The 27,562-nt window shown below is 49.7% G+C and overlaps 7 protein-coding genes across 10 annotated transcripts; 4 read left to right on the forward strand and 3 right to left on the reverse strand.

The window, feature by feature from the left end:
- Window positions 1–17: 17 nt before the first annotated feature.
- Window positions 18–654, reverse strand: LOC9657185 (dynein light chain Tctex-type 1; the record flags this gene model as incomplete). Its single annotated transcript, XM_024682606.1, has 3 exons — window positions 18–248; window positions 321–399; window positions 502–654. Coding segments are annotated over 3 exons (432 nt in total), but the record flags the coding sequence as incomplete, so codon positions are not given.
- Window positions 645–2,729, forward strand: LOC9657186 (50S ribosomal protein L6, chloroplastic). The gene is made up of 3 exons (XM_002977632.2): window positions 645–902; window positions 957–1,265; window positions 2,286–2,729. Exons 1-3 carry the CDS (start codon window positions 871–873, stop codon window positions 2,620–2,622), a joined length of 678 nt encoding a protein of 225 aa, XP_002977678.2. The 5' UTR covers window positions 645–870; the 3' UTR covers window positions 2,623–2,729.
- A 46-nt stretch (window positions 2,730–2,775) lies between these two features.
- Window positions 2,776–5,339, forward strand: LOC9656442 (protein NEDD1). The gene is made up of 10 exons (XM_024682586.1): window positions 2,776–2,956; window positions 3,033–3,145; window positions 3,211–3,471; window positions 3,597–3,701; window positions 3,768–3,833; window positions 3,887–4,108; window positions 4,158–4,595; window positions 4,653–4,979; window positions 5,050–5,161; window positions 5,222–5,339. The coding sequence occupies exons 1-9, from the start codon at window positions 2,785–2,787 to the stop codon at window positions 5,155–5,157; spliced, it is 1,812 nt and encodes a 603-aa protein (XP_024538354.1). The 5' UTR covers window positions 2,776–2,784; the 3' UTR covers window positions 5,158–5,161; window positions 5,222–5,339.
- An 81-nt stretch (window positions 5,340–5,420) lies between these two features.
- On the forward strand, window positions 5,421–7,610 carry LOC9656443 (putative pentatricopeptide repeat-containing protein At3g05240). The gene has a single exon (XM_002977634.2). It carries the CDS (start codon window positions 5,421–5,423, stop codon window positions 7,608–7,610), a length of 2,190 nt encoding a protein of 729 aa, XP_002977680.2.
- Window positions 7,611–8,240: 630 nt separating this feature from the next.
- Window positions 8,241–9,111, forward strand: LOC9656444 (myosin-binding protein H). Of its 2 annotated transcripts, none has more exons than XM_002977635.2 (2): window positions 8,241–8,375; window positions 8,717–9,111. In XM_002977635.2, the coding sequence occupies exons 1-2, from the start codon at window positions 8,256–8,258 to the stop codon at window positions 9,029–9,031; spliced, it is 435 nt and encodes a 144-aa protein (XP_002977681.2). In that variant the 5' UTR covers window positions 8,241–8,255; the 3' UTR covers window positions 9,032–9,111. The 2 variants fall into 2 exon arrangements, with proteins under 2 accessions (XP_002977681.2, XP_024538355.1); XM_024682587.1 differs by having other exon boundaries at window positions 8,246–8,401.
- Window positions 9,112–9,483: 372 nt separating this feature from the next.
- Window positions 9,484–13,072, reverse strand: LOC9656445 (cell division cycle protein 48 homolog). 3 transcript variants are annotated; one of them, XM_002977797.2, is made up of 8 exons: window positions 12,478–13,071; window positions 12,327–12,426; window positions 12,027–12,229; window positions 11,740–11,968; window positions 10,913–11,685; window positions 10,639–10,860; window positions 9,870–10,583; window positions 9,484–9,806 (listed from the first exon to the last, which is right to left on the reverse strand). In XM_002977797.2, exons 3-8 carry the CDS (start codon window positions 12,189–12,191, stop codon window positions 9,540–9,542), a joined length of 2,370 nt encoding a protein of 789 aa, XP_002977843.1. In that variant the 5' UTR covers window positions 12,192–12,229; window positions 12,327–12,426; window positions 12,478–13,071; the 3' UTR covers window positions 9,484–9,539. The 3 variants fall into 3 exon arrangements, with proteins under 3 accessions (XP_002977843.1, XP_024538353.1, XP_024538352.1); XM_024682585.1 differs by having other exon boundaries at window positions 10,913–11,968; window positions 12,027–12,211; window positions 12,478–13,072; XM_024682584.1 differs by having other exon boundaries at window positions 10,913–11,968; window positions 12,478–13,072.
- Window position 13,073: 1 nt separating this feature from the next.
- Window positions 13,074–14,765, reverse strand: LOC9657187 (putative pentatricopeptide repeat-containing protein At3g23330). The gene has a single exon (XM_024682607.1). The coding sequence runs from the start codon at window positions 14,763–14,765 to the stop codon at window positions 13,074–13,076; it is 1,692 nt and encodes a 563-aa protein (XP_024538375.1).
- Window positions 14,766–27,562: the final 12,797 nt, after the last annotated feature.

Raw genomic sequence — 27,562 nt, forward strand, 5'->3', positions numbered from 1 at the left:
GGTATAGTCCTAATATATTCACTACCATGGTAACATGGTATTTACATTTTAGATCTGGAGGCCAAAAACTGTGACAATGCAGTACATGGTTTTGTTCTCCCACCGTATGGTTTTGCTCCCTGTACGGACGGGTGTGTTCAATTCGGGAAAGATTCGAGGAATATGCCTACCATCGGCCGCGGTATCCCAGAAGCAGGATGTGGCGGTGACCATCCCCGCACCGTTCTTCTGCATTATCAAGCACGTCACTTAAACAAGGAGAGAATGTGGGTGATTAGTGGCTAATCAGGAGGGGAGATTTTGCTCGTCTCTCTACTCACCGGCATATTTGAAGGGCTTGTCAAGCTTGACAAGATTGTTGAGACAAACTTCGCAAACGCTGGTTGTCCAATCCGTCACCTTTTGTGTTTTGGATCAGTGATGCCTCCAAGAAAGTTGGAAAAACTTTTTCTTGGATGGAGTTTGGATCCGTCCGAGAAAGTTGGGGAGCTTGTTGCGAACCTTGTCGTGCCTAAACTGGTTGCTTCCGAGCGATTGATCCAGCGCGTCTTTGATGATACCATTGATCTCGTCTGGAAGAAACCTCGGCTGGAAGAAAGTTTGTCTTTGGGGACAAAGGATTAAACAGAAGAATGTGGCAAACTTACGTCGATTTTAACCTCTGGAACTTCCTCAGACATCGCTACTAGGCCTTCTTCTCGGCGTTTTTACTCCATGGCAACGTTGGTTATGGATTGCGGTTATAGTGGTAAGCTCCCTTTAGCTCAGCGTTGGTCTTATGAGGCAAAGGTCGCGAGTTCAAACCTCGCTGGGAGAAAAATTTCTTAAGCAAAGCTTTCGCTTTGAAAATTTAGGGCTCTTGACGCGGCCATGGCGGCAATATCCTGCGCCTTGTCACTGAGGTAAGATTTTCGCCTTCCAAGCTCCCGGATTTGCAATGCGGCTGTCCACTGCAGTGGCCTGCGGAGTAATTTCTCCGGCGAGACTTTGGGCACCAGTATTTGCAGTAGCAGCAGCAGCGCCAGCGGCAATCTTCCTTTGAGAGTGATTTGCAAGGAATCCAGGATCGGGAAGAGGCCGGTTGAGGTGCCGAAATCGGTGAATGTGGTGCTCCAAGGCCCGAATCTATCCGTCAAGGGCCCGCTGGGAGAGCTGACACGCTACTATCCGCGAGAGGTCAGCCTCACCAGGGATGAGTCTGGGAGGATTGTCGTCACCAGGGCTCTGGAAACTCGGCGCGCTCGCCAAATGCACGGCCTTTTCAGGTTCTCTCCAAAGCTCTTTTTTTTCTTTCATAGCTTCCTGTTTCCAATTGTTCTTGGTTTTTCTTGTTAGAACTTTCTAGCTGCATTGAAGTTCTCTAGTTTCTCCACGATCTCTAGTTTTTGTTAGAACTTTCTAGCTGCATTGAAGTTTTCCAGTTTTTCCACGATCTCGGGTTCTAGTTTTTGTTAGAACTTTCTAGCTGCATGAAGTTCTCCAGTTTCTCCTCAGTTTTTGTTAGAACTTTCTAGCTGCATTGAAGTTTTCCAGTTTTTCCACGATTTCGAGTTCTATTTTCTGTTAGAACTTTCTAGCTGCATTGAAGTTTTCCAGTTTTTCAACGATTTCGAGTTCTAGTTTTTGTTAAAACTTTCTAGCTGCATTGAAGTTCTCCAGTTTCTCCTCGATTCGAGCTCTAGTTTTTGTTAGAACTTTCTAGCTGCATTGAAGTTTTCCAGTTTTTCCACGATTTCGAGTTCTAGTTTTTGTTAAAACTTTCTTGCTGGATTGAAGTTCTCCAGTTTCTCCTCGATTCGAGTTCTAGCATCTCGCACTTTCGAGCTCTAAGTTCTAGATCCAGCATTTGTTCTGGCATTTGCATTGGACATCTTTCATCTTTCCAAGTTTTCCAAAACTCTTTTTCCTTTCATAGCTTGCCTGTTTCCAGGCATTTCTTAATCGTTAGAACTTTCTAGCTGCATTGAATGTCTCCAGTTTTTTTTTTGTTTTTTTTTTTTTTCCCGATTTCAAGTTCTTTTGCTTCTCAGCTCTAAGATCTAGATGTTCTGGCATTTGCATTGGACATCTTTCATCTTTCCAAGTTTTCCAAAACTCTTTCCTTTCATAGCTTGCCTGTTTCCAGGCATTCTTAATCGTTAGAACTTTCTAGCTGCATTGATGTCTCCAGTTTTTTTTTTTTTTTTTCCCGATTTCGAGTTCTTTTGCTTCTCAGCTCTAAGATCTAGATGTTCTCGCATTTGCATTGGACATCTCTCATCTTTCTAAGTTTTGTCCTTCTCCAGAACACTCACAGACAACATGGTCGTTGGCGTCTCTCAAGGCTTCGAGAAGAAACTCCAGATGGTCGGGGTCGGCTACCGTGCCACGGTCGAGCCCACCGAGATCATCCTCAACGTCGGCTTCTCGCACCCGGTGAAGATCAAGATCCCGGATGGTATCAGCGTCAAAGTCGAAGAAAACACTCGCATCACAGTCTCGGGGAGAGACAAGTGCGCCGTGGGCCAGTTCGCGGCGATCATAAGATCGTGGAGACCTCCAGAGCCTTACAAGGGGAAAGGGATCAAATACGCGGACGAAGTTATCAGGAGGAAAGAAGGCAAAGCGGGCAAAAAGAAGTAACGTGAGAGAAATGTCCAAGTCCCAACGCGTCTTGGGTTCGATTCCTTTGTCTATCTTCTTGGACGTCTCAGGCTCGATTCCTGGGGTGGTGGAAATAGTTTTTGGTTCTTAACGGGAGCCCTTATTCTCTCCCAGTGTTGCGAGAGGGATTTTTCGAAGTGGATGAAGATCCGCGAGGCGGCGATGCAGCAGCGGCTGATCGCGGCGTGTGGGGGCGACAATGTGAAGCTCTTTGATGCCGCTGCCGCGAGCGAGGGCCGGGCGGATCCTTGCGTCTCGCAGTTCCTCCCGGCGCCCGGCGTCCAGGTTAACGCTCTGCGATGGAATCACACCAGTAAGATCTCAGTCCGCGGCTTCTAGCTGCCTGCATTGCGCGTCCTGGTGATATTTCGATGTTTCTTTGCTTCCAGATCACGTCCTGGCGAGCTCCGGGGAGGATCGCAGGATTTCGCTGTGGCTCAAGGGAGGCAAGCTTTTAGGATCTGTGCCGCAGCTAGAGTCCGATCCAGCCGATGTTCTAGACGTATGTGTTTCTTGGAATTTTTTTCTTCTTTCTCGTGATTGTTGTGTGTTTCGTTTGCCTTCCAGGAGTCTATACTGGCCATAAACTTCAGCTCAAAGTCATCGAGATATCTTTGCTCTGGTGGAACTGGGAAAGTCGTGCGAATCTGGGACATGCAAAGGAAGAAGTGTATAAAATCGCTCAAGGGACACGCCGACACGATCACTGGCGTCATGTATAACTGCAAAGACGAGCACCTTGCTTCCATCAGTTCCAGGGGTGATCTCATCATCTACAGCCTTGCTTCCGGGTCTCGAATCACCGAAGTGAAGGATCCCTTCAATCAGGTGAGTTTTTCTTCGGCGTCTCGTATCCTGCAAGAGTTTTTGCAATGCTAGCGGGTCGTAGAGTATCTCTTTGGTCATCATGAGCGTTTTTCGTGGCAGGGAATTGCTGAGTTTCTTTGGAGCAGGTTTTGAGACTCTTGGAGTATTCTCGATCGAGCCGAAATCTTCTGGTTACTGCTGGGGACGATGGGTCATTGCATCTTTGGGACACTACTGGACGCAGTCCAAAGGTACGGTCAGTCGCTTTCTTCATCTAATGCTTCTCAGCCAATTTATTCTTTGCTCATCGTTGATAGGCCTCATGGATTCGACAACATCTGGCACCTGCAAGCGGTGTCGGGTTCTCATTTTCAAATGAAAAGGTGTGCATGAGGTTGAAGTTTGTCGTCATGGACTGAGACTGATCTCCTTCCAGGTCATAGTAAGCGTGGGCTTTGATAAAAGATTGCATACTTACGACACCAGCGTAAAGAAGGCTGTCCACTCTCTTTCTTGCGATGCGCCATTCTCTTCTTTAGCATTGAAAGACGATGGTTGGACTGTCGCAGCCGGTACTACAAATGGGAGAATTATGTTCTATGACATCCGTACCAAAGTCCAACCCATGGCTGTTCTTCGAGCTTTTAATCCATCTGAGGTGCGACGGTCTATTCGTTTTCAACTTATGTAACTGTTGACTTCTTTAGGCTGTTGCAAGTGTATGCTGGCAACGGACAAACCCGGTTCCAATAAGCACCTCAAGCTGGTCGCCTGACGTGGCTTTGCTCGGTGCCAATGGAGAGGAGACGCCGGCCATAATGCCTGATCCACTTCCCGCTTCCGGAAGAAATCGACCTTCTTTTGGACGGCCTGAATCGCTGACTGTGGCAAATCCAAGGAATGCAGCAGCGGCAGAAGAATCATCAAACCAGAGCGTGTGGTCCAATAGTGGTTCTTTCATCCTTCACTCGTCGAAGGCTACCCCGAGCGGTGTTGACGACATGGAGGTTTTTTCTCCTCTCGTGGACGTGCAACCGATAGTTCAACCTCTCTCTTCGTTCATTGACGGACTCGGCGAAACAAAGAGGCCATCTCCTCCCTCGGCAATAGCAAACTCAGACGAATTCCAGCAAACCTCGCATCAAGTAAGTAGTTGACTACTCTTCCATTGTGTGTGTTTCACTTTTACGTTCCTCCTACAGGACGAACATCCTACCACGTCTCCGCGTGTTGAGGCTAGCAATGCAGCAGAACCGTCTCCAAACGATCATCAAACTCGACTCACCAAAGCTAGAGAGCATCTGGCGGCTGTTAAAGGCTTGGCTCTAGAACTTCCTCCAAGGCTCTCGGCGTCGTCACCAAACTCTCCTCCCTCAAGAGTTTCACCTCCACAGCCGTCCTCGTCTTCGTTCGCGCTCCAGCTTGTGCAACGTGCTCTGGAGGAGAGCCTTGGCTCCGTCCAGCGAGCCATACACGAGGACGTGCAAAACCTTCACCTAGAGCTCATACGCCAGTTTCACATCCAACAGGTTGTTACTTCGTTGATACTCTAACTTTTTTTCTTACTTTGTTTCCATGATTTCCTTTTACCTTTGGCAGACGGAGACGGCGTGCTGTGTGGAAAAGCTAGTCTCGAAGCAAGCTGAAATGATGGAGGAACTTCAAGCGCTTCGAAAGGAGAACCAGCAACTCCGGCATTTGATTTGATCCGGTAGGCAATCACTTTTTGGGGTACATTCATTTACAGTTTCTTTTTTTCTTCTCTCCTCAGGAATGGACTGATTAGAAATCTCCCAAAAGATAGCCGGCATTTAATCCCATCTAAAGCTAAAGATCCCAGGCAAGAACTTAGTTTCCATTCTTCAATAGAATGAGATCGCTATTAGTCACATGAAGCTCGTTTTTGAGGGACACTTGCAGAGCATGAAGCGATTCTTTGACCAGTGAGTCGAGCTTCGCATTCCATTGCTATGCCTTATTTTGGTTTGTTGGGGGGACAAGTGAGAGTATATAGAGAGAGGTTGATGTTCCTCTTCATCGTGTTTACTTACAGCACTCCTATTTTCTTTCCAGAGAGGAGGATATCGATTGATAATGCCGCGGCTACTCTTCCTCAAGGAATGAAGCTCCACTGGCCAAGCAAAAGAAGCTACACCACCACCATCAATGCGGTCCAGGAAACTCTAGCGGCTCTCGACAATGGATCCATCTCCGGCAGCCCAGCGCTCTACTCGGACCTCCTCCGCGGCTGCGGGACACTGGCGGACGCCCGCCGGATCCGCCAGTACGCCACCCGCGACAATCTCCTCGACCACCATCCATCGCTGGCAAGGCACATCGTCCAGACCTTCGTCCGCCTGGGCAGCATGGCCGACGCTCAAGATTCCTTCGCCGCCACCACGAAGAAAACCGGGGTGGTGATCTGGACAGCCATGATCACGGGCTACGCCAAGCATGGAGACTTCTCGCGGGCGATCCAGTTCTTCGCAGAGATGGAGAGAAACCACGTCCTCCCGGACAAGATCACGTACGTGGCGGTGCTGGGCGCGATCCAGGATCTGGAACAGGGAAGGAGAATTCACGTCAGGATCCAAGAGACGGGCTATGATACCGACCTGGTGGTGGCGAACGCGCTGATGAAGATGTACGCGGCGTGCTCCAGCCTCGCCGACGCTACTCGGGTTTTCGAAGCCATGGATCACAGGGACGTGGTGTCGTGGACCTCGATCATCGCAGCAAATGCCAGGGCCGGGGACTTTCCAGCCGCGATGGGTCTCTTCCGGAGGATGCAGCTCCAGGGGACGCGGCCGAACCGGATCACTCTCCTCGAGCTGCTGGCCTGGTGCGATGATCCGGACGAGGGAGCGGCGATCCACGAGCGTGCTTTTGCCAGTGGGCTTCGATCCGACGTCCCGGTTTGCAACGCGATCCTCAACATGTATGCCAAGGCCGGGCGATTCGAGACCGCCAGCGAGCTCTTCGAGAGGATGCCCGTGAGGAACGCGGTCTCGTGGACAGCCATGATGGCGGCGATGGTGAGGGCCGGGCGGCACGACGACGCGCTGCGGCTGTTCCGGGACATGGAGGACGACGGTGTGGAGCCCGACTCGATCGCGTTCATCACCGTGATCAATGCTTGCTCCAGCGCCGCGACCGCGCGGTGGATCCACGGGTGTATCATCCGGGGTGGCTGCGACTCCGACACTGCTGTGAGCAACGCGATCATCAGAGCCTACGCGAGGTGTGGGAGCTTGAAAGAAGCGTACCGGACGTTCGTGGAGATAAAGGAGAGGCGGGATCACGTCTCGTGGACGACAATGATCTCGGCGTTTGCGGAGTTTGGGCGGATCAAGCGATGCGTCCAGCTCTTCCGGGAGATGCTGCTAGAGGGCGTGAGAGCGAACGAAGTTACCTTGATCACGGTGGTGAATGCTTGCGCGGGCGCGAGCGCGATCAAGGAAGGGCGATGGATCCACGACTGCGTCATTGGCTATCAGCTGGAGAGATCGAGCTCGATGGTGGCCACGGCGCTGCTCGACATGTATGGGAAGTGTGGGAGCCTCGAGGTGGCGGCCAGGATCTTTGGAGAGCTGGAGCAGCCGGACGTGGTTTCGTGGACGTCGATCATCGCCGCGACTGCCCAGAATGGTGACGGATCCAGCGCCGCCAGGCTCTTTTGTGCCATGCAGCTCGAGGGAGTGAGGCCGGTGGACGTGACTTTCGTCAGCGTCGTCGCGGCTTGCAGCCATGCCGGGCTGGTGGATCTCGGGAAAGAGTTCGTGACGAGGTTGCGGAAGGATCACCGGGAGGGGATCGAGCTGACGCTGGAGCACTGTGGGTGCATTGTGGATCTGCTCGCTCGGGCGGGGCGGCTGGAGGAGGCCGAGTGTGTGATCGATTCCATGCCGTTTAAGCCCACCCCGGCGGTGTGGATGGCGTTCCTGGCGGGCTGCAAGGCGTACGAGGATATCAGTCGCGGGCAGAGAGCGGCAGCGCAGATTCTCGGCCTGGATGAGAAGACTACCGCGGCTGTCATCGCTCTCTCGAGCACTTACGCTGCTTCTGACCGCCGGGGAGATGGCGAGGCGCTGAGAGGATTGATGGCGGATGGATGCCTCAAGGAGGAGCACGGCATTGGAATCCAAGACGGAGGTGGATAAGATTGAGCGATATTTCGAGAGGGATTGGATAGAGATTCAAGAGATTTCACGCAAGACTGCTAAGAGATCAATGCAAGAATCCAATAGATCCAGAGATGGATAGAAATCGAAAGATATTTCGAGAGAGATCCGAGATTCAAAAGATTTCACAAAGAGATAAGAGAGTAGAAGAGATAGAGATCCAGCAAGAAACGATGGATTACGTCACAGATTCCAGCGATCTTGTCAAGAATGAGAAATATCTTACTGACGAAGGGATTCCAATGGCGATCGAGCTTGGAGAAAAGAGTCCCTCCACCAAGAACCCTACATTATGACACGTAAGCTGAAAGCCAGCTAGACATTATGCCAGGTGGGTGCCCACATGGGTACCCACGTGGCGTCATCATACAGCGCTGTAGTCCATTCACTGTACTGACACGTGGCCCACAATGGCGGCAAGACTTGGCTGGAAATAAAATATAGGGATTGGGACGGGGCTTTTTGCTGGAGATTCCAGCTTTTGGGAAAAACAGGTCACCGCCCATTCCCGAAAGGACCGCTTAACCTTACGTGAATGGTAACCGGCTGGTGAGTTTTTACCCCGGGTTTTCACCTCGAGTTTTTACTGCCTGGGTTTTTGCTGCTTGTATATAAATCTCTATCATGTATGTTCACTACACAGGGGCAGCGTTTTCTCTTGGTTCTTCCTCGCTCGCTTCTTCGCTCGCTCTCCTCGCCGATCCATCGATCCATCCCAGAGTTTTGACAATGAGCTCTGAAGAGGCAAGCACAGATCTGTGAGAATGAGAGTGAGATGATCTTCCTCTTCTTTTGCTCGAGAGCTCTGTTTGATTCTTTCGATTCATTCCTCCCTTTTACTTCCTTGGCTCCCAACTCTCTGGATCTGGCCCCGATCTCAATCAGTTCTTGGTGGATCGACCATCGTTCCAAAGAAACAGGAAGATAAATGACTCTAACTCGAGAGAGACTGACCTGGAACCGAATATCCCCTGATATACTCCCCTGATCATTGTTGAGCTGCTTGACTGGTTTTAAGATTCTTGACATCGTTTAACAACATGTTTCCTCTTTTGCTGCTCTTTGAACTTATTTTTATTGTCTAGGTAAAGGACGTTCCTCCCCCAACTCCAACTCCAGCTCCAGCTGAAGAAGTAGCAACTCCAACTCCAACTCCAGCTGAAGAAGTGCCTCCAGCTGAGAAAGTGGCTCCGTCAGCTGAGGAAGCATCAGCTCCAGCTGCAAAAGAAGTGGCTGCTCCTGAAGTTCCAAGTGAAGAAGCTGCTCCTCCAGCTGCTACACCTGAGCTGGAGGAGAAAACCAAAGAGCTGAGCTTGGAAGATCCACCAGCAGCAGTTGAAGAAGCAGCACCAGCAGCACCTAAAGCACCAGCAGCATCTGTGTTTAGTGTTACGGTTTAAACCCCTTGTGCAAGCATCTCAAACTTTTCCTATGAATTCCTTTTGATTAAATATCCAAAACAATTGAATTATAAACAGCGTAAAGAGCTCGCCAATCGTCGTCATGATAGTTTGGCTACTGCTCACAAAGAAAGGGCGGCCACAGCCTTAAAAAAAATCTCCAAAAACTGGATGGGACACTCTGGGAAGCAAACTGGAAAGCTCGAATGACACAGCATCGATAAATTTCAATCCATCACATTGCAGGGTCCAGTCTAGCAGCATCATGCTTTGCGATAATAAATTGGAAATACTCCCACTATTAAAATGTTTTACTGGATTCTTATCCAGAGAGATATGGAATAATAATCGCATTCCACTGTGAGCGGTGGGGTACTGGAATCTTAAGAACTGACAAAAATTTTTTTTGTATTTTTTCCTGTCCCAACATTAAAGGAAAATAAAATAAAAGGTGAATAATAAACATAATAGTAATAATTAATCAATATTAATAAATATATCATTGTTCTTAAGCATACAAATCTCCATCGGGCATTTGGGCAGTATCATTTTGATCGAGCATCTGGTGCTTGGCTCCTGGAAACTTAAACTCTCCAAATCCTCGAGACTGGTGGAGGCTCTGCGAAAAAGCCTTGTACTTGCGAACATCCGCGTCGCTCACACTCCGCCGAGCAAACCTCATCGATTCCTCGAAATGCCTCAGCTCAACATAAGCCACCGCATTGTCCTCGTCCATCATGTCTTCGCCACCATTCTCAGCAGCTTTCTTCATGTCCTGAAAGGAACAAAGAGAGTTTAAGCTCAAGCCAGCTACAAAAAAAAAACAACTTTGAAGTACCTTCTCGATATCCTCTCGGATCGCAAACTTGCAAGCTCGCTGGCAAATCTCGGTGATATCAGCCCCGCTAAATCCTGGCGTGTGCCTCGCAAGAGCAGCCAGATCCACGTCCATTGACAGCGGAGTCTTTCTCAAGCACGCCTGGAAGATCTTGAGCCGAGAAGGCTCGTCCGGGAGAGGAATGTAGATAAGTTGGTCCAATCGTCCAGGCCGGAGCAAGGCCGAGTCGAGGATGTCCGGCCTGTTGGTAGCACCGATGATAAACACCGTCTTCTTGGCAGTAAGACCGTCCATCTCGATGAGCAGCTGGTTGAGGACACGGTCCACGGCACCGCCGGCGTCATTGGCCGAGATACCGCGCTGTATGGCGATGGAGTCGAGCTCGTCGAAGAAGAGGACGCACGGCGCTGACGCCCGGGCCTTGTCAAACACCTCCCTCACGTTGCCCTCGCTCTCGCCGAGGTACTTTGAGAGAAGCTCCGGTCCCTTGATGGTGATGAAGTTGCAGTGGATCATCGTCGCCACGGCTTTAGCGAGGAGAGTTTTGCCGCAGCCGGGTGGGCCGTAGAAGAGAACTCCTTTCGACGGTGACATGCCAAACTTCTCGAACATGTGGGGGAACTCGATCGGATACTGGATTGTCTCCTCGAGTTCTCGCTTCACTGACTCCAGGCCGCCGATATCTTCCCAAGAAACGTCTGGAACTTCCACGAGCTGCGGAAAAATAACCAATTGTTAGAAACCATTGGGTAAGGAGATCTATACTGACTGTTTCTCGGAGCGCTGATGGATTGCTGACGCCAGATGCGAGCTGGAAATCGTCCTTGTCGACGGCCATCAGGTTCAGAATCTCAGCGTCGATGGTCTCGGCCTCCAAGTCGATGATGTCCATTTTCTTACGAATGCAGTTCATGGCAGCCTCAGAGCAAAGTGATGCCAAGTCCGCCCCAACAAAACCGTGCAAATTTTGGGAGACAGATTCCAAGTCCACCTAAAACAACGACAGAAGAGTAAGTTGGCAGAAACCTTCGAGGAGAACTTACATCGTCGGATAGTTTCATGTTCTTGGTATGAACTCGAAGTATCTCTAGCCTGCCAACTCCGTCCGGGACACCGATATCAATCTCTCGATCGAACCTTCCAAATCTTCGCAAAGCGGGGTCGATGCTATTCGGCCGGTTCGTCGCTGCCATGACGACAACGTTCGAGCGCGTTTTCAATCCGTCCATGAGCGTCAGGAGCTGTGAGACGATCCTTCGCTCCACCTCTCCGTGAGCTTGCTCTCGCTTTGGAGCAATGGAGTCCACCTCGTCTATGAAGATGATCGAGGGAGCGTTTCTCTCGGCCTCTGCAAACGCCTTGCGAAGATTGCTCTCACTTTCACCGTTCAGCTTGGACATAATCTCGGGTCCGTTGATGACTGTGAAGAAGGCTCCAGTCTCGTTGGCGACTGCTCTGGCAATCATCGTTTTTCCAGTCCCTGGAGGCCCAAAGAGCAAGATTCCTCGCGGTGGTTTCACTCCAATCGTTCGAAAGAGCGTTGGGTGCCTCAGTGGAAGCTCGACAGCCTCGCGGATCAGAGCAAGTTGCTTGCGAACTCCACCTATGTCTTCGTAACCAATCTCATTGAGCTTGTTCTCTTCGTCCTCTCGCCTGACCGGCTCTCCTTCGCAGAAGATCTCGGTGTCTGCAGAGACATAGCAATACTCTCCCGGAGGATCGATTTCCACCACCTTAAACTCCACTGCTCGCATCGCTCCACGGACCAAAAAGAGGTCACCTTTTCTCAATGGCCGGAAGCATTCAGTGAAGTAATCTTTGATCACAAAAAGAAAGTTAGTGCAAACGCTTGATAGAACCGTGGACTTACCTTTGAGAAAAGAATCGAAGAGATTTCCTGTGAGGCCCTCGATGGTGTCATCCAGAGGAAGAACATGAACCTTCTTCGCGTATTTCACTTCTTGGATCTGGTGGATCGAGACGACTTCTCCGAGCTTGACTCTCAGGTTCACCCGGACGACCTTGTTGATCCTCACCTTGAATTCCTCGCAATGTTCGTCTGCAAGAAGGATGAGGACAGTATCTCTCCTCCTCTTCCCCTGCTCATTCATAATAGGATTAGCATCCTACAGTAAAGGAATTAAGACTATCACTCACCTTGACGAGAACGGTATCGCCTGGCGTGAGATTGAGAGCTTGAATCCGATCAGGGTGAAGAGTTACGATCGAATTATCGTCATGGAGGATTGCATCATCGACCACAAGTCGATGTAGAGCTACTTTTTTTGCAGGCTGCTCGCCTCCGGTCGAAGACGAGGCCATGGCCAAACCTTTCTAGCGACCTAAGGTGACGGAAACACCTATTATATAACGAAAAAGGCTTAAAGGATTAAAACCTTTTTTTTCACAGGCTAGAAAAGGATGTTCTCAACTCGGCCCGGGAGACTTTACGCATACCTTAGAAACGGAGCGTTGTTGACGAGCAAGCTTTCGCCTACCATCGAGATCATTCGCATTGCAATCCATGCAAAAGGTTCTATCATTTTGCTCTTCGAAACTGTAGTAACATTATAGAAAAAATCACGAGAGAAAAGAAAGAATCTCCGACCTGGTTATGGAGCAAAAGGAGCAAAATCCTTCCGCACATCCCTCGCAAGTAATCAAACCATTCAAAAACTTCCTGAGAAGAAAAAATAAGAAGTAAAGCATCGAAAGGGAAAAAGGAAGGGGAAAATCTTCCTTACTTGCAGCGAAAGCATTGATCACTGCCCAAAAAATCTGGAGCTGGTACTTCCATTATTGTGTTCTTGAGATTGAATTGGAAACTCTGCATTCCCGCCCAGAGCTTTTGCAGCGTCCGATCTACAAAGACCTCGCATTCTCTCACATTCTCGAAATCACAAAACCAGGAGCGTACCATAGATAGATCTCCGCCCGTCACTGCTCGCCGTGGAGTGGCTGGTCTCAAATCCATCGCTGGGCGCCAAGCGCTTCATTCCGATAAACCCTAAAATCGCGTTAGCAAAGGAAGAATGAAGGCAAGAGCGCGCGAGAGTTCTTGGATCCAAATTCCCATCGGACGATGAAAATGCCGCCACGATTTCCGAGCGTGTTAGATCCGAGAATATGCTCCCTCCAAAGCTTAACCCCTCCAAAATTTCCATCGATCGATCGATCCGAGCTCACGATTCGATCCGTCCGAGCTCACGACTCGCCCCGATTCGACGAAAGCATCGCGAGCTTGGCCATGATCACGTAGGGCGACGATTTCCTGGACTGCATCTCAAAGAGCTCCTCGGCCGCTCGCCGCCCGCGCTTGACATCGCTGTGGATGGAGCACGCCCCGAGCAGCGTCTCCCACACGCTCTTGCTCAGCTTGTGCGCCGGCATCTTGCGGAGCCACTCCTCCGCCTCCTCCAGCCGCCCCGCCCGCCCAAAGAGATCGATCATGCAAGCGTAGTGCTCGCGGTAGGGCAAGATCCCGTGATCGTGGAGCAGCGACGCGAAATATCCACACCCGCGACCGATCAATCCCGCCTGGCTGCAAGCGCTGAGGATGCTCACGAAGCCGATCGCGTCCGCGCGGTGCCCGCTCTGCTGCATCCGCTCGAACAGCGCGATCGCTCGCTCCGACTGGCCGCGCCGCGCGAATCCAGACACCAGCGCGTTCCACATGAACATCGTGTGTTCTTGAGCGCCGTGGAAGATCTTCTGCGATTGCTCCAGCCGGCCGCAGCTCGCGTACATGTGGATCAGTGCTGTGATCACGCCGACGTCGCGATCGAAGCCGAGATCGGTCGCCCTGCGGTGGATTCTCTCCCCGGCGGTGAGCTCCGCCATGCCCGCGCACGCATTGAGCGCAAGAACTAGGGTAAGCTTGTCCGGCGCGATGTCCATGGAGTCGTACGTACGGAGAGCCGGCGGCGTGCCGCCATGGGCATCAATCATGGCGTTCCACAGCACGACGTCGCGGCGGTACGGCGGTACCGCCGCGAAGGCCTCCTCCGCGCGGCTCACCTCCGCGGCACTGCCGTACGCAGCCACGAGTACGGTAGCCACCACGACGTCGCGATTCATGCCGCGCTGCACGACGTGGCTGTGCACCGCCGCCAACGTCTCGCGACCAGCAGTGGCGGCGGCGGTAAGGGCGTTCACGAACGAGATCTCATCCGGCGTCACGCCCTCGAGTAGCATTTCCCCGTAGAGCGTGAGAACGCGCTCGAATTCCTCGTGCTGGGCCAGAGCCGATCCCATCGCGTTCCACGCGATGAGATCCAGCCTCTGGCCGGAGCGCCGCAGCGCGTCAAACACGGCGTCCGCGCGGCACAGGTCGCGGCACTTGCCGTACATGTTGAGCAGCGCCGTGCGGATGATCACGTCCTCTTCCCGCCCGGCCTCGGCGACGCAGAGGTGTACGGATGTACCGTGCGGTATCCCACGGTATCCCGCGGCGGCACAGGCGTTGAGAGCGGTCACGAAGCTTATGTCGTCGAAGGCCATGCCCTGGTGGTGCATCTGGTGGACGAGAGAGAGCGCTTCCTCCCAGAGATTCCTATCGGTATAGGCCGTGATCATCGAGTTCCAGGAGCTCAAGTCGCGATTGATCGAAGCTCCGCCCATGGCGACATCGAAGACCCGATTGGCAGCATCCAGATCTCCACAGGCGGCGTACATGTGGATCAAGAGACCGCCCACATCGGCCTCCACCCCGGATCGCGCTGCCAGCGCGTGGATCTCCACCCCGGACTCCAGATCGAGCAGATTTGCGCAAGCAGTGAGCGCGGCAGCGATCGAGACCCTCGTCGGCAGGAGCTCGTCGCCGATCGCGGCCCTCATCGCATGGAAGATCTCCATCGTCTCGGCGAATCGCTCGGCGCGAGAGTAGCCCGAGAGCATCGCGTTCCAGGCGATGAGATCCCGGCGATGGAGCTGGATGGAATCGAAGACCGCTCGAGCGGCGGCGAGATCGCCACACTTGGCGTACATGTCCACCAGCGCGGTGGCGATGGCGAGGTCGGATCCATGACCGGAGGATCTCGCGATGGTGTGGAGGATGAATCCATCGCCCAGGAGCTGGGGCTGCTCAGCGCTCGCGATGGATCCCAGCGTGTTGAGGAAGCTGACCTTGTCCGGGGGCACGCCCAGCTCCGGGGAGATCCGGTGGAAGAGCTCGATCGCCTCACGCGGGCGGTGGTGGTGAGCGAATGCCGCGATCATGGAATTGATCGATACGAGATCCAAGCGATCGATCTTGCGGAAGACATCGCGAGCGCCGGCGAGGCTGCCACAGCTCCTGGCATAGGCTGTGAGGAGCGCGGTGGCGAGGATGGTGTCCGATCGCAAGAGCTCGTCGTGGATCATGACGCGGTGGAATCGCTCGAGGCGGGGAAGATCCACCGGAGCCACGAACGTCGCGATGATCGCCATGAGAGTGCCAGCGTCGGGCCTGGAGCTGGATTCGTGCTGCATCGTGTGGAAGATCGTCGTGGCGGCGGGCAAGAGGTGCGAGGAGACGTGCGCGGCGATGATCGAGTTCCAGGAGATCGTGTCCTTGCGGGCGATTCGATGGAACGCCCGCGTCGCATCGATCAGGCTCTGGCACCGTGAGTATCCGGCGATGAGCGCGTTGCCCAGGACGAGATCGGTGGAGAGCCCGGCCTCGTGGATCCATCCCTGGAGCGTTCTCGCGAATTCAAGATCGCGGGGGTGCTGGAGGAGCTGGATCACGGCCAGGAGCGCGATCTTGTCCGGCGTAGCGCCGTGGAGCAGCATTTCGCGAAAGAGGGCATTTGCTCTGGAGAAATGCCCATAGCGGGCAAATGCTGCGACGAGGCAAGTCCACGAGACGACGCTCCAGGCGGCAGGGGAGGGGAAGATCCGAGCGGCGGAATCGACGTCGCCCATCTTGACGTAGATCTGGAGGAGCTGATTTCCAAGGAACGGATTGATGCCATGACGATCTTTGGTGGCAATGCGGTGGACGCGATTGACCTGCGAGGGATTTGCGCAAGATCCCAGGAGCCCGGCGAGGGTGGTGTAGCTTGGATCGATGCTGCCCTGCTCCAGGCGATCGATGAGCGTGTCCACGCTTGGATTGGCGAGCGTGCTGAGGAATCGTGATGATCGTAGGGCTCGGCTCATCCATGACCCCGCCTAGGGTTTCATCCTTTACGCGGCTTTGTAAACTCTACAAAGTCTTTGGAACAGAACGGACGTACGGGTCCACTTCCACTCACATTTCTATGGCCGGGTATCCTAGGCCTTGCCGGTTTCTTGGCCATCAAGAGCACAGGAACCAGTTAGTTGAGGAACTTGGACGTGTGATGCGTGAAATGGTTTATGTGTGGATTGAAAGGGAATGTGAGTGTAAAAGAGCAAGAGAAAAAGTGTGTATAGGGACATCAACCACACGGAGCTTGCAGCTTGTGGAGCATGGATGGCATACCGTTCGTGGTGTGTTGGGGAATTGTGATCCTGGCCTAGGGTTTTGGATTTGCACAATCAAAACTAGGCTCTTAGATCTGTTGGAATCTTTGTGTAACTCGTGATCAAGTGTGTGAGAGAAGTTGGCATCTCTTAGTTACTCGAGTTAGTGGTGTCCCAGCATGAGAGAATGGAAGGGTTTCATACTGTCGTGTGAGGCATCTCCAGGTGAGAGAGGCCTAGGAGCCAATGCAAGCTTGCTTGATTATAGCACTCGGCTGACACCTTGAGTTAGGATGTGGTTCACAGTTCATGAAAACGTCCGAAGGCCTTCTAGCTTTTGTGCCACCTGGTGGGCAAATAGTCCAAGCTAGGACTGATCCATGTTCCCCCATACACTTGATTTACATATCAACAGTACATACATGGGCAGCACTCCAAGTTGGAGCTAATAGTGCCTATGCAACTCTATATGAGCAGTTTTAAAAAATGAGAGCCGCAACACCCATGGGTGGACATGTATGACCTCCAAGTCCATGCATTGTTGTAGACCAGGGCTCCCACTGAGCATGAGACGGTAATGCTCCTGAGCTAGCAATGCCCATCCCAGATGGCCTGATGGACACAGCATAAATGGGAAAAAGCTACTTGTGTATTGATGCAACCCTCACCTGGTTTACATACACATTCTGGTTTCCTTAGATTGTGCCTTGATCTCTCCTTGATCTGCTGCTGTTTGCTCCAACACTCCCCCTCAATCTGATGTCTCTTATCAGATTGCTACTCCCCCTGTGAGATCAGTCCGAGTTGTTGTCGCAGACGCTCCATGAGCAAATCCGCTGTCATGTCATGGAGATGTATTTCAGCTTGACCTCTTCTCTCTCGATCCTCTCCCTGATAAAGTAGTAGAACATCTTGAAATGTTTATTTCTCCCATGACGCACTGGTTCGTGATAGATTGAAGACATGCTGTGTTATTGTTGTAAACGTTTAGTGTTGCTTGCAGCTAAACTGATGTCCTAGAACAAGTATCGAATCCATAAAGCTTCCTTGACAGCTTCTGTAACAACTGCTTCACAAGTGGACAATGCCACCATTCTCTATTTCTGGCTGTGCCATGATACAACTGCATTAGAAAATTTAAACTTATACCCAGCTGTTGTCTCCGACCATCTAGGTCATCAGCGAGGTTAGCATCTACCATTCCATATCCAATCCAATTTCTCTTGTAAGTTTGACTTACATATTTACCACTGCATACCAATGTCTCTTCCCAGGATTCTGCATGAACTGGGACACTCTGGAAACTATGTCCAATCTGCTTGATGTGGCTAAATGCATCAATGCTCCAACCATATTTTGATATGGTAGCATAGCCATCTCTTTCCTCTCCCCCTTGGGAGGAACATGGTTGATTGGCTCTGGAGAGTTTGTTGAATTGTAGTACTGGAGTCAGAGCTGGTCATGTAGTGAAAAAATAACTGTATTTCCTGATAAGATTTGAAATATACTTATGTTGATGACTCTTTAGAATTCAACTTTCCCTATCACGCACTATTTACAAGCCTAACAGAAGGTCATTCAAAGCTGTTGGAAAGCTGTTCTTTAAGCCAATATAGACTTGTTGTCTTTCCAACCATGATAAGATTGTTGACATAAACACACACGAGAATCATCTGAAAAACAATAATATAAATTCCAATTCTTAGTGATTGTTAAATAGATTGATGGACTTTGCAAATATAACACTACTTTCCTTGGATTGAAGGTTGACACATATATACTAGTTCCTCTAGCTTGCTATTGAGGAATGTATTTTTAACATCCATCTGCTCAACCTCAAGATTCAAATGATTAGCAGTTGCAAGAACAAAGTGGAAAGAAACCATTTTAAATATTGGTGAAATATCTCATTATAATCAATTCCAACTCATTGTTTGTAATCTTTTGCAAATAATCTTGCCTTCTATCAATTAATCTCACTTTTCTCCTTGTAATTAGCTTGTGTACCCACTTACCCTATAATTGATGCCTCGCTCAAAACCTCGTGGTTGAACAAGCATCTAGGGACCATTCTCCAGCTGAGCAAGATACTCATCCTCACCAATGAAAATGTTATGGTCCCCAAAATGCTTCACCTAAAAAGTTGTTGGTTCATGAATGCATAGTAATGCAGAATGGTTTTTTTTTTTTAAAAAGAGTGTCTCGGTAGTGAACTAGTGATTGAAGCATCTAGAGACTCATCATTGTCTCATCTCAAGCCATTACTGTCTGAGTATCCAGTTTATTAAAATTCTGAAGTGAAGTACCTCGTTTTGAGATTTCAGAGTTATTGTTATTGGTGGTGGGAGGAAAATCTTCTTAAAGTGATGGTTCAAGAGGTAGTGGCAATGGTGATTTTATTGAGGAGTTTTTCTATTCTATTGATTTTATTAAGTATCAAATTGTGTGTTAAGGAAGTTGAGTAGTGTGAGTCTCTTATTTATGTTGTAGTTTATAACAAGATATCTTTTATTATTCACCTTTTTGTTTAGATAGAGTCTCTTATAATAGAAGGTATTTTGTTATCCAAGTTTTACACACATCTTATCCCCTTTTAGATGGCTATTTTGTGAGGCAACTAGTCATGCTTTGATCCGTGTATGCTCCACCAAGAGGAAGGACATACACATGAATGCTCAATATGTACGATTTTAAATTTAGGGGTAGGAATATACTTTGCTCAAGGGCATATTATATTTTAAATAGCCACTAATCAATGAGAATCGAACCCATGCCATTTGCTCCGTCCATGTATGTTCCACCAAAAGGAAGGACATATGCATAGATGCCCAATATGTACTGTGAGGGCCAAGTGTACGGCTATAATGCCGTATACTAATATTAGCGTAATGGGAGTTTAGTAGCCATCAGATTGGTTTCAATTTGGACTACTTACCCCTGTATACAAGTTAGGGTTTTTGGGCTAATTGATATGGACATTTTTTGTATTTCCTTTCCATATTCCAAGCACTCACATTAATGGAGGTAAGGGGCACTTTTGATTGTCCCTGAGGAGTGCTTGAATTTGGGATTTTGGTTTAGATCTAACTTTTGCATCGTCTAGATCTAGCTTTTTCCATTTCCTTTCTTTTGTTCTTCTCTTTCAGGATTTTGGTTTAGATAACTTTTTGCATTGTTTAGATTTACCATTTCCTTCTAGCTTTTTGTCATTTCTCTTCTTTTGCTCTTTTTCATTCATCTTCATGGTAGATCAACAATCTCCTCCTTTGACTCTAGAGCAACAATTGGTACAATTGCTTGATGCTATGCGCTTGCAATTGAACAATCAAACTCAGTTCATGGTGGTGTTCACGGCACATGGTACAACTCTTCCTGCTTTTGGTGCCAATCCTTGTGTTCAGCCGGAGTTTTTTCACGGGAATCTTGGGGATGATGTGTACCATTGGTTCAATCACTTCATGGTGATTGCCACATATCATTTTTGGGATGATGCTCGATGTTTGCATGAGTTTCCCACGTATTTTTAAGGGACAGTGTTGCAATGGTACAATGGTTTGAGTGTAGCCATTTGTGGGGATTGGAGTGTTCTCTCGGACGTCTTCAAACGCGCCTTCGGACATGCCGACGACTGTGATGATGCCTTCTAACAATTGTATCGTCTTTGCCAAGGGCCATCTGAGTCGGGTGGTGCAATTTGGCATTCATTTCCGAAGTCTTTTGCTTCGTGCGGAGCTAAATATATTAGAACGCATCAAGCTAGGAATATTGTGGCCAACACTTCTTCAAGATCTTGTTGGACTTGTGTCTGCACTTGCTCCTGCCACCCTTGACGATGTTCTTCGCTTGGCACAACATTATGAGACGTCGCCTCTTCCACTTCTTGCTGCACATACTTCAGCTCCACTTCCTATGGGTGATGGTCTTGTTCCAATGGAGGTTGATGCTATTGCTGCTCGAGTCCAAGGACAAGGGTGAAGACATGGTTGTGGCTGTGATGTTCATTGCTGGGCGTGTGATGAAATTGGTCATACTTATCGGCGTTGTTGGTGTTTTCCGGATTGGCGACCTTCATTTCCTAGCTGGAGACTTTAGCGTTAGTAACATCCCATTGGTGCTGTTGCAGTGGAAGGTTGGACATCGAGATGCATCCGAGAAACAAGGAGTCGCGCGAGTAACGAAGGAACCTTGCGCGAATAAGTCAGTGACCCCTCCATATTTCTTTTGAGAGTATCATCAAGGGGTTCACTCGGCACCGGTTCATCCAATGTTTACTTTTTAAACTCGTTTTTATAACAAGAGGTCTTCTATTATTCTCTCCGTGTTGGTTGATACAGGTTCGAGTTTATCTTCTATTATTTGATCTGTTGCCACACGTTGCTATCTACACTTGTGTTGTGTGGTGAAACCAGTTTTCATTCTTTATAGCAATGGCCGTACACATGCATGTGCACAGGATGAGATGGACTTGGTTGTGTGTATGAGCGATCTCAAGCTTGAGTTGCAGTAATTGCGGGTGGTGTCGAGTTAAGCTTTTGACTTCATCCTTAGTATGAATTGGTTACAACGCAATTATGCCAAGTGTGACTTTGAGGCTTCTTCCCCTTGTCTCATACTTCCTTATGTTTCATCCATTCCTCTCACTTCCGTACCTCTTCGTCCCTCTATTTCTACCTTTGCTTCCATTACTTTTATTCCCCCACTATTTCCTTCTATGTTTCTGTCTTGTTTTGCTCTTCCCTTTTCCAATCCCCCCAACAATTTTTATATTGCAGCGGTTGACTGGCTCATGAAGGAGTATTTTGATCTCTTTGAATTTGATCTATCATCTGGGGCCAAGATTGCCACACGTCATCCGATTTTAACCGAGGATGCTGGTCCAATCAAGATTACTATTTGTCATCGGTCACCCAAGGAGATCAAGATTTTACGTGCAAACGTCAAGGAGATGTTAGAGAAGGGTGTTATTTGAAAATCATGGAGTCCTTGGGCATGTGAACCTCATCTTATGGCGAAGCCTGATGGGAGTATTCGTTTCTACATTGACTATCGTCTGTTAAATGAAGTGACAATCCCAGATATGTACCCTCTTCCTCATACTGCTGATCTCTTGGATCATTTGGGGCGAAGTCGTTGGTTCACTAAGCTAGATTTTGCTTCTGAGTACTGGCAAGTACCGATGGCCGAAGAAGATATTCCTAAGACTGCTTTTCATATACCATTTTGTGAGACACAAAATCCCTAGGCCCCAAAGTGGAGCCGGAAGGGCGCCACGTGGTAGTGGCCGAAGCGAGAGCCAAACAAGCGTAACATGTTTGGACCAAAAGCTCCGACTTGAAAAGTCAAGAGCGGGAGTGGAACTCCCAAAGAAGTGCTCGAGAAATGAGCACGAAGCGAGCCATAGGCAAGGCTCCAAAAAGGGACCCAAAAAGGACCAACACATGACACATGGAAGAGTCCGAGACAGAGTCCGAGACGGACCCGAGATGGAGTCCGAGATGGACCCGAGATGGAGTCCGAGATGGACCCAAGATGGAGTCCGAGATGGACCTGAGATGGAGTCCGAGATGGACCCGAGATGGAGTCCGAGATGGGGTCCAAGATGGACCCGAGATGGAGTCCGGGATGGAGTCCGAGATGGAGTCCGAGATGGACCCGAGATGGGACCCGAGATGGAGTCCGAGATGGAGTCCGAGATGGACCCGAGATGGAGTCCGAGATGGAGTCCGAGATGGACCCGAGATGGAGTCCGAGATGGAGTCTGAGATGGACCCGAGATGGAGTCCGAGATGGAACCGGGACTGAGACCGAGACCGAGACCGAGACCGAGGCCGAGACCGAGATCGGGACTGAGACCGAGACCAAGGCCGAGGTCAAGACCGAGATCGGGACCGAGACTGAGTCCAAGTCCGAGACCGAGCCCGAGCCCGAGTCCGAGTCCGAGTCCGAGTTCGAGTCCGAGTTCGAGTCTGAGAGGGTGAAAGCCCAAAGCGTTCGTCTCCCAGACCCTGGGGGGTTTGGTGAGCTCCAAAAGTATAGTAGGGGGAGGACTGCAGTGGAGCCAGTTTGGCCAGGAAAGGCCAGTTTGGCCCAGGAAGGCCGGACCCAGTGTTGGGTGATGAGCTGCCCACTGGGAAGTCCAAGACTAGAGTGAACACGGACCGACAAGCGGGGTAGCTTGGTGAAGTGTTCAAGAGCCGGCTCTAGTTCCCCCGGGAGATCGACTGGCCGATGCTCCCAGTCCAAGTGTGGGTGGCACTACCTACTTGGATACCTGTCATGGCTCAACGGAACCTCGCTTTAAGCCCATGGCTAGAGCACCTAAAGGCAAAAGGCGGGGAGAGTACCCATGAGGCTTGCGTAAGGCCACGGTGTTCCGAAACGTTGTCCCGAAAGCCCAGACTAAGGATACGGTCACATGGTGAGGAAGTCCTAAAGAATAGTGGGACTTAGCGGTCAGGCCTGCGGGCCTTGATCCAGTGGCAGTGTTGGCGAACACGGCCATGGACTAAAAGGGACTTGGTGGGGACTGGAAAAGAGTTGTCAGGGAAGGTTATTCCCCATGTCTGCGGGCATCCTAAGGATGCTAAGGAGTGGATCGGGGATGATCACTCATGGACGGATGGCCCAGTCTTTGAGAGACGGGACTGTGGTATAGGTGGTGTTAGACCACCGGTGTGACCAAGGTGAATGGGCATGGCCTAGCGTAACGGGCTGTTATGTCGGTGGTGCCTTGGGGTGTTGGTCATGGGATCAGACACGTGGAGCACTTGGACCAAGTGCAAAGGTTGAGTGGCATGGATGCCATTCTCAGGGCTGGCAAGCCCCAAGTCCTAATTGGGACTTATGGAGGTTGTGAATGAGACTCCTCGAAGTGGTTGGAGGTGTGGTTAAGTGACTAAAGTATAATGGAAAAATTAGTTGCTTACAACTTGGTATCAGAGCCGTTCCTTAGTCCGAGTTTTATTGGTGCTCAAGTATATCATCACTTGTGTTGGCATCGGAAGGTCCGAGGAGTGGGCCTATCCTTGCGGAGTAGCAAGTCGGGAAGACATGGCTCTATATTACAGTTCACGTGTGAACTTGTAAACGAGGTGGTGGATAGAAAAGGGCCAATAATGGAACGACTTTGGGATCTTGGGAACAGTGCAAAGTTTTCCTCATTGAGTTGAGGATGTGATCCGGATGAGCATTTGGCTCATCGAATTGACTAAGGTAGTTGTGGTAAACAACTATAGTTGGGATCACGGGAAAGATAGAGACTCCAAAAGAATAAAGGAGTCACAAGATTACCCTTATATGGTTGAGGTTGGTACTTATAAATTTGAGACCGGAATTGTTGACTGTGGAAGGTCAAATACAAAAGAGGACACCAGTCCTTGAAATGGTAGCCGGGGCTACCTCTAATAAATGCTGGAACAACCTAAGGAGTTGGGGGTGTACTTAAAGATGAGTTGCTATTCTCATCACATGGACAAGTAGTCCTAAGGGGCAAAGGTTAGCCCCAAGAAAATCATCAAGTGTTAGAGTAATATTTGCAAAGATTGTCCTTGTGAGTAGGACATGAATACAAGAAGTTGTATTCCAGTGAGTTGGCACCTCTAAGACTGAGACCTTGCAGGTTATTGGATTAACAAAGTCCAAAATGCTGGATGACTCAAGCGGAGTCAGGGAATGGTCCTAAGGGATTGGTTGGAGCATTTGGATTGAGGTGTATGGGGCCCCATGAGGTATGGGGAGGATCATAAGATCCAAGTATGAGAACAGTAGGTATCTCATTGATGGCAGAATGTGCCATACTAAAGTTGTGGGAAAGATGTTCCCAGAAGAAAGCAACTTTAGCCCAGAGTTGGGTGCAAACACTATGGTGCGGTGCTAACGGATAGTTAGCATGAGGAACAGCTATATTGGTCTTGGCAAAGACCTAGACACTAATAAGTAGTGTCATAACGGTAGGCTCGTGGGGCCGATGGTGTGGAAATACCAAATGTGCCAACGTGTGATACCTTGAGGTTATGATGGTGGGTTCATGAGAACCCCTTGCCAAGGGAATCCCAACGGAAGCGGGAATGGCATGGCCTAAGCTGGAAGGCATGCGGTTAGAGTGTGGTGACCCAAATAATGATGGAGGTGTGGAAGCACCAAGCAATGAGTTATAGGACTTGACAATTATGGGGCAACTAAGCAAGAAGTGCAAAATAATTGGTTAAATGGGTAGAAGGTAGCTACCCAAGACTTCTTAATGGCATAAGGAAGTTAAATATACCCTTACGGGGGATAAATTATTTATGTTGTAATATAGTAAGTTAATGTCGTAAACGGGAATGCTCATTGTCAGGAGGCCATCATTGGGACACCCAAACACTCTAGAACACCAGGAGGTGGTGTTTCGTGTCGCAAGGGCAATAGATAAGGCCCAAGGGACTAAGTCCCTAGCGAATGATGGATAGTAGGTGCTATCTAAATGTCCAAGGTTGTGGAGACAGGAGAAGACTGTCTACCCGAATTGGACAAAGCTAAAAATGAAATTTTGGCAAGGCTAGTGATGGGCCTATAAGCAGCAACGTTAATCTCAATATGTGGGATTATAAGGTGAGCATGCCCAAGATTGAAGAACCACTCCCTATGCTATTAGGTAGGTTCATCCCTAAGAATCCTTGCTAAGGCATAGTAAAATGTGCAAAGCTATCCTCCTAGTCTGGAGGAGAATAACCAAAGGAAACATATGGGGCCAAAAGACAAGTAGTATTGAGATGGAACTGAACCATAGAAATCAAAGGGCATATCCAATAGTGGTTGTGCAAGTTGGGAGTGGAGAATCAAGAGGGTGCTCGAAGATGTTATTGCTAGCAACCGTGATGCCATGGAGAGTCTAAAATATGGAATTGTCCATGTTAGACTATATGGCAACTATAAAGCTTGCGAAAAGGGAGGCCTTAGCAAGCTGAGGGACAGAGTTCCTTCAAGGTTCCCAAAGACGATTCTAGGTAGCTTAGTACCTAGAAAGGCCAAGTGTAAATGGTTCATGGAACGCGCGAAATCAGAGTGGCGCAGCAGAAGCGTGGTCTTGAAGCTTGCCATGAGGCAAGGCTATCAAGGTTAGGGAAGTAGTTCCTGAGTGTTCAAAGAGAGGGCTTTGAACGAAAGTCGATGGTCAAGGACTTTCACGCTTATGCAGGAACCATGTTACAGTGGTCGAAGGACTTGCCAAGCGAGATTGGCATGTCGGGGGAAGTAAAACCCTAGTTAAAGGTGATAACTTCAAAAAGGGTGGGCCATGGGGCCGAGAATGGAGGAGTCCATGCATGATCATAGACATGTCAAGTGAGAGGACTTGGCAGTGCCGAGGAACTAAGTTCCTAAGCTGTGATCTATAGCGCACTTCAAGTATAAGTTGGTGCACCGGCGTGGGGAGTCACGCCAGGCATCTGGGATGATGCCTTCTGTAGATGCATATACGGAGGTTGGGTTCGAGTCCCGACCCTCTAGTGCTTGGGTTCGAGTCCCAAATCACTAGGGCGTGGTGATGGTTTGGAATATGAGGACACTCATATTTCGGTGGTCATGGACTCTTAATGAGGAGATTGGCTTGGGCACACCGCCAAGCGGGGGATGCCCCGGAGTCGTGATGCACGGTTAGATTGCTTAGTGTGAAAGGTCAGCATATCTAACTTGAACGCTTTGGTGCAAGTGGCACCAAGGACGTGGTGAGTGAGATGGGGACACCTAATCTCAGTTGTTATGAACCCTTGGCCGTAAGGGCTGGCTTGGGTGCACTGCCAAGTGTGGGGGATGCCCCCGGGGTTATGGTCAACAACTTGAAAGTCTAGAAGACCAAGTACCTCTTGGCAACTCTGGTAAGGTGCCAAGGTGAGATCACTAGGTGATTTTATGGCCAAATAAGGACAAGGTCCTTGGTTGGCTAAGGAAGGAAGTTCCTGGTTCAAAATGTTGATTTGAATTATTTAAAATGGTGTGGCTTGGTCAAAGTGATCAAGTGGGGAGAGCACTTAAGGGAAATAAGTTGTGTCCGTGCGATGGCAGTCGATGACGGAAAGCAGTCTCTATAAGAGACCCATGGGAGGGTCACGAAGTTGGGCCGTGGATAGAGCCCATAGCAAAAGATGCTAAAGAGATGTATTAGGAGTGAACATCCTCTGGACTTGGCAAAGAAGAGTCTTTGCTATGGAACCAAAAGGATACCTTGAAAATGGTATGTTGCTGGGTGCAACAATCAAGGATAGGAGCAAAGGACTAGTGGCCAAGTTTGGGCCATGGAATTTAATGGAAGGGATCCAAATGGCAAAGTTAACCAAGGAACACTAATGTGTTTGATGCTAACGACTTGTGGGAAAGGAAGTGGACTTCCAAGGATGGATTCCTAAGTGCTCCAATTTGGCGAAGTAAAAGCTCCAAGTGAGGGAGCGGCAAAGTAGCCAAATGATAGGGCCGTGGACAGCCCTAGCACAAATTATGATAACCGGAACTTAGTGCCAAAGGTGGTACGAAATCAAAGAGAGGATGATGTTGCCCTCGAGTAGAGGACTTCCTAAGAGGGGGAAGTGGAGTTGCACAATATGTGCAGTGCAAGGTGTCGGAGACACCCAGGAAATTGACTTCAAGAAGTCAGAATTAAAAGTTTCAAAATGCAAGGGTTATATCGATGGAAAGTGAGACCACTCGAGAATGAGTAGTGGGATTGAGTTAGAGAAGGTGTCTCTAACAGGTTTAGTGAGAACTAAACCAATAAAAGGAGAGAACCACCACAAGTGGTCGAATGAGCCTCTAAGTTGGAGGGGCTATGCTCCTTAGAGGATGGACAAGGCATGATGAGCCTTTAGTGTCAAACCATAGACAAATATGGGCTAGGTGCCAAGGATGGAAATGGTAACACGTGCGGGTGTTACTTTATGAAAGGGTTTACCGTTCGATAAGGACATCAAACTTCGTCTATGGGTGGTGGAGTTGTGAGACACAAAATCCCTAGGCCCCAAAGTGGAGCCAGAGGGGTGCCACGTGGTAGTGGCCGAAGCGAAAGCCAAACAAGCGTAACATGTTTGGACGGAAAGCTTCGCCTTGAAAGGTCGAGAGCGGGAGTGGAACTCCCAATAAAGTGCTCAAGGAACAAGCACAAAGAGAGCAATAAGTGACGCTCCAAAAAGGGACCCAAAAGGACCAACACATTACACATGGAAGAGTCCGAGATGGAGTCCGAGATGGACCCGAGATGGGACCCTCACGTAGAGTCCGAGGTGGAGTCCGAGATGGAG

The sequence above is a fragment of the Selaginella moellendorffii genome, unplaced genomic scaffold (assembly GCF_000143415.4).
Source record: "Selaginella moellendorffii unplaced genomic scaffold, v1.0 SELMOscaffold_35, whole genome shotgun sequence".
Taxonomy (NCBI): Eukaryota; Viridiplantae; Streptophyta; class Lycopodiopsida; order Selaginellales; family Selaginellaceae; genus Selaginella; species Selaginella moellendorffii.

Excerpts from the sequence above, each read along its gene's own strand:
- LOC9657186 (XM_002977632.2), top strand. The coding sequence starts at position 871 with ATGGCGGCAATATCCTGCGCCTTGTCACTGAG. Across the intron at positions 903-956 it reads TCCTGCGCCTTGTCACTGAG|TGGCCTGCGGAGTAATTTCT; the intron begins GTAAGATTTTCG and ends TGTCCACTGCAG. Across the intron at positions 1,266-2,285 it reads CAAATGCACGGCCTTTTCAG|AACACTCACAGACAACATGG; the intron begins GTTCTCTCCAAA and ends GTCCTTCTCCAG.
- LOC9656442 (XM_024682586.1), top strand. The coding sequence starts at position 2,785 with ATGAAGATCCGCGAGGCGGCGATGCAGCAGCGGCTGATCGCGGCGTGT. Across the intron at positions 2,957-3,032 it reads TCTGCGATGGAATCACACCA|ATCACGTCCTGGCGAGCTCC; the intron begins GTAAGATCTCAG and ends CTTTGCTTCCAG. Across the intron at positions 4,980-5,049 it reads GCCAGTTTCACATCCAACAG|ACGGAGACGGCGTGCTGTGT; the intron begins GTTGTTACTTCG and ends TACCTTTGGCAG.
- LOC9656443 (XM_002977634.2), top strand. The coding sequence starts at position 5,421 with ATGCCTTATTTTGGTTTGTTGGGGGGACAAGTGAGAGTATATAGAGAG.
- LOC9656444 (XM_002977635.2), top strand. The coding sequence starts at position 8,256 with ATGTATGTTCACTACACAGGGGCAGCGTTTTCTCTTGGTTCTTCCTCG. Across the intron at positions 8,376-8,716 it reads TGACAATGAGCTCTGAAGAG|GTAAAGGACGTTCCTCCCCC; the intron begins GCAAGCACAGAT and ends TTTATTGTCTAG.
- LOC9656445 (XM_024682585.1), bottom strand. The coding sequence starts at position 12,191 with ATGGCCTCGTCTTCGACCGGAGGCGAGCAGCCTGCAAAAAAAGTAGCT. Across the intron at positions 11,969-12,026 it reads GCGATACCGTTCTCGTCAAG|GGGAAGAGGAGGAGAGATAC; the intron begins GTGAGTGATAGT and ends ATGAATGAGCAG. Across the intron at positions 10,861-10,912 it reads ACATGAAACTATCCGACGAT|GTGGACTTGGAATCTGTCTC; the intron begins GTAAGTTCTCCT and ends TCGTTGTTTTAG.
- LOC9657187 (XM_024682607.1), bottom strand. The coding sequence starts at position 14,765 with ATGCTCTCGGGCTACTCTCGCGCCGAGCGATTCGCCGAGACGATGGAG.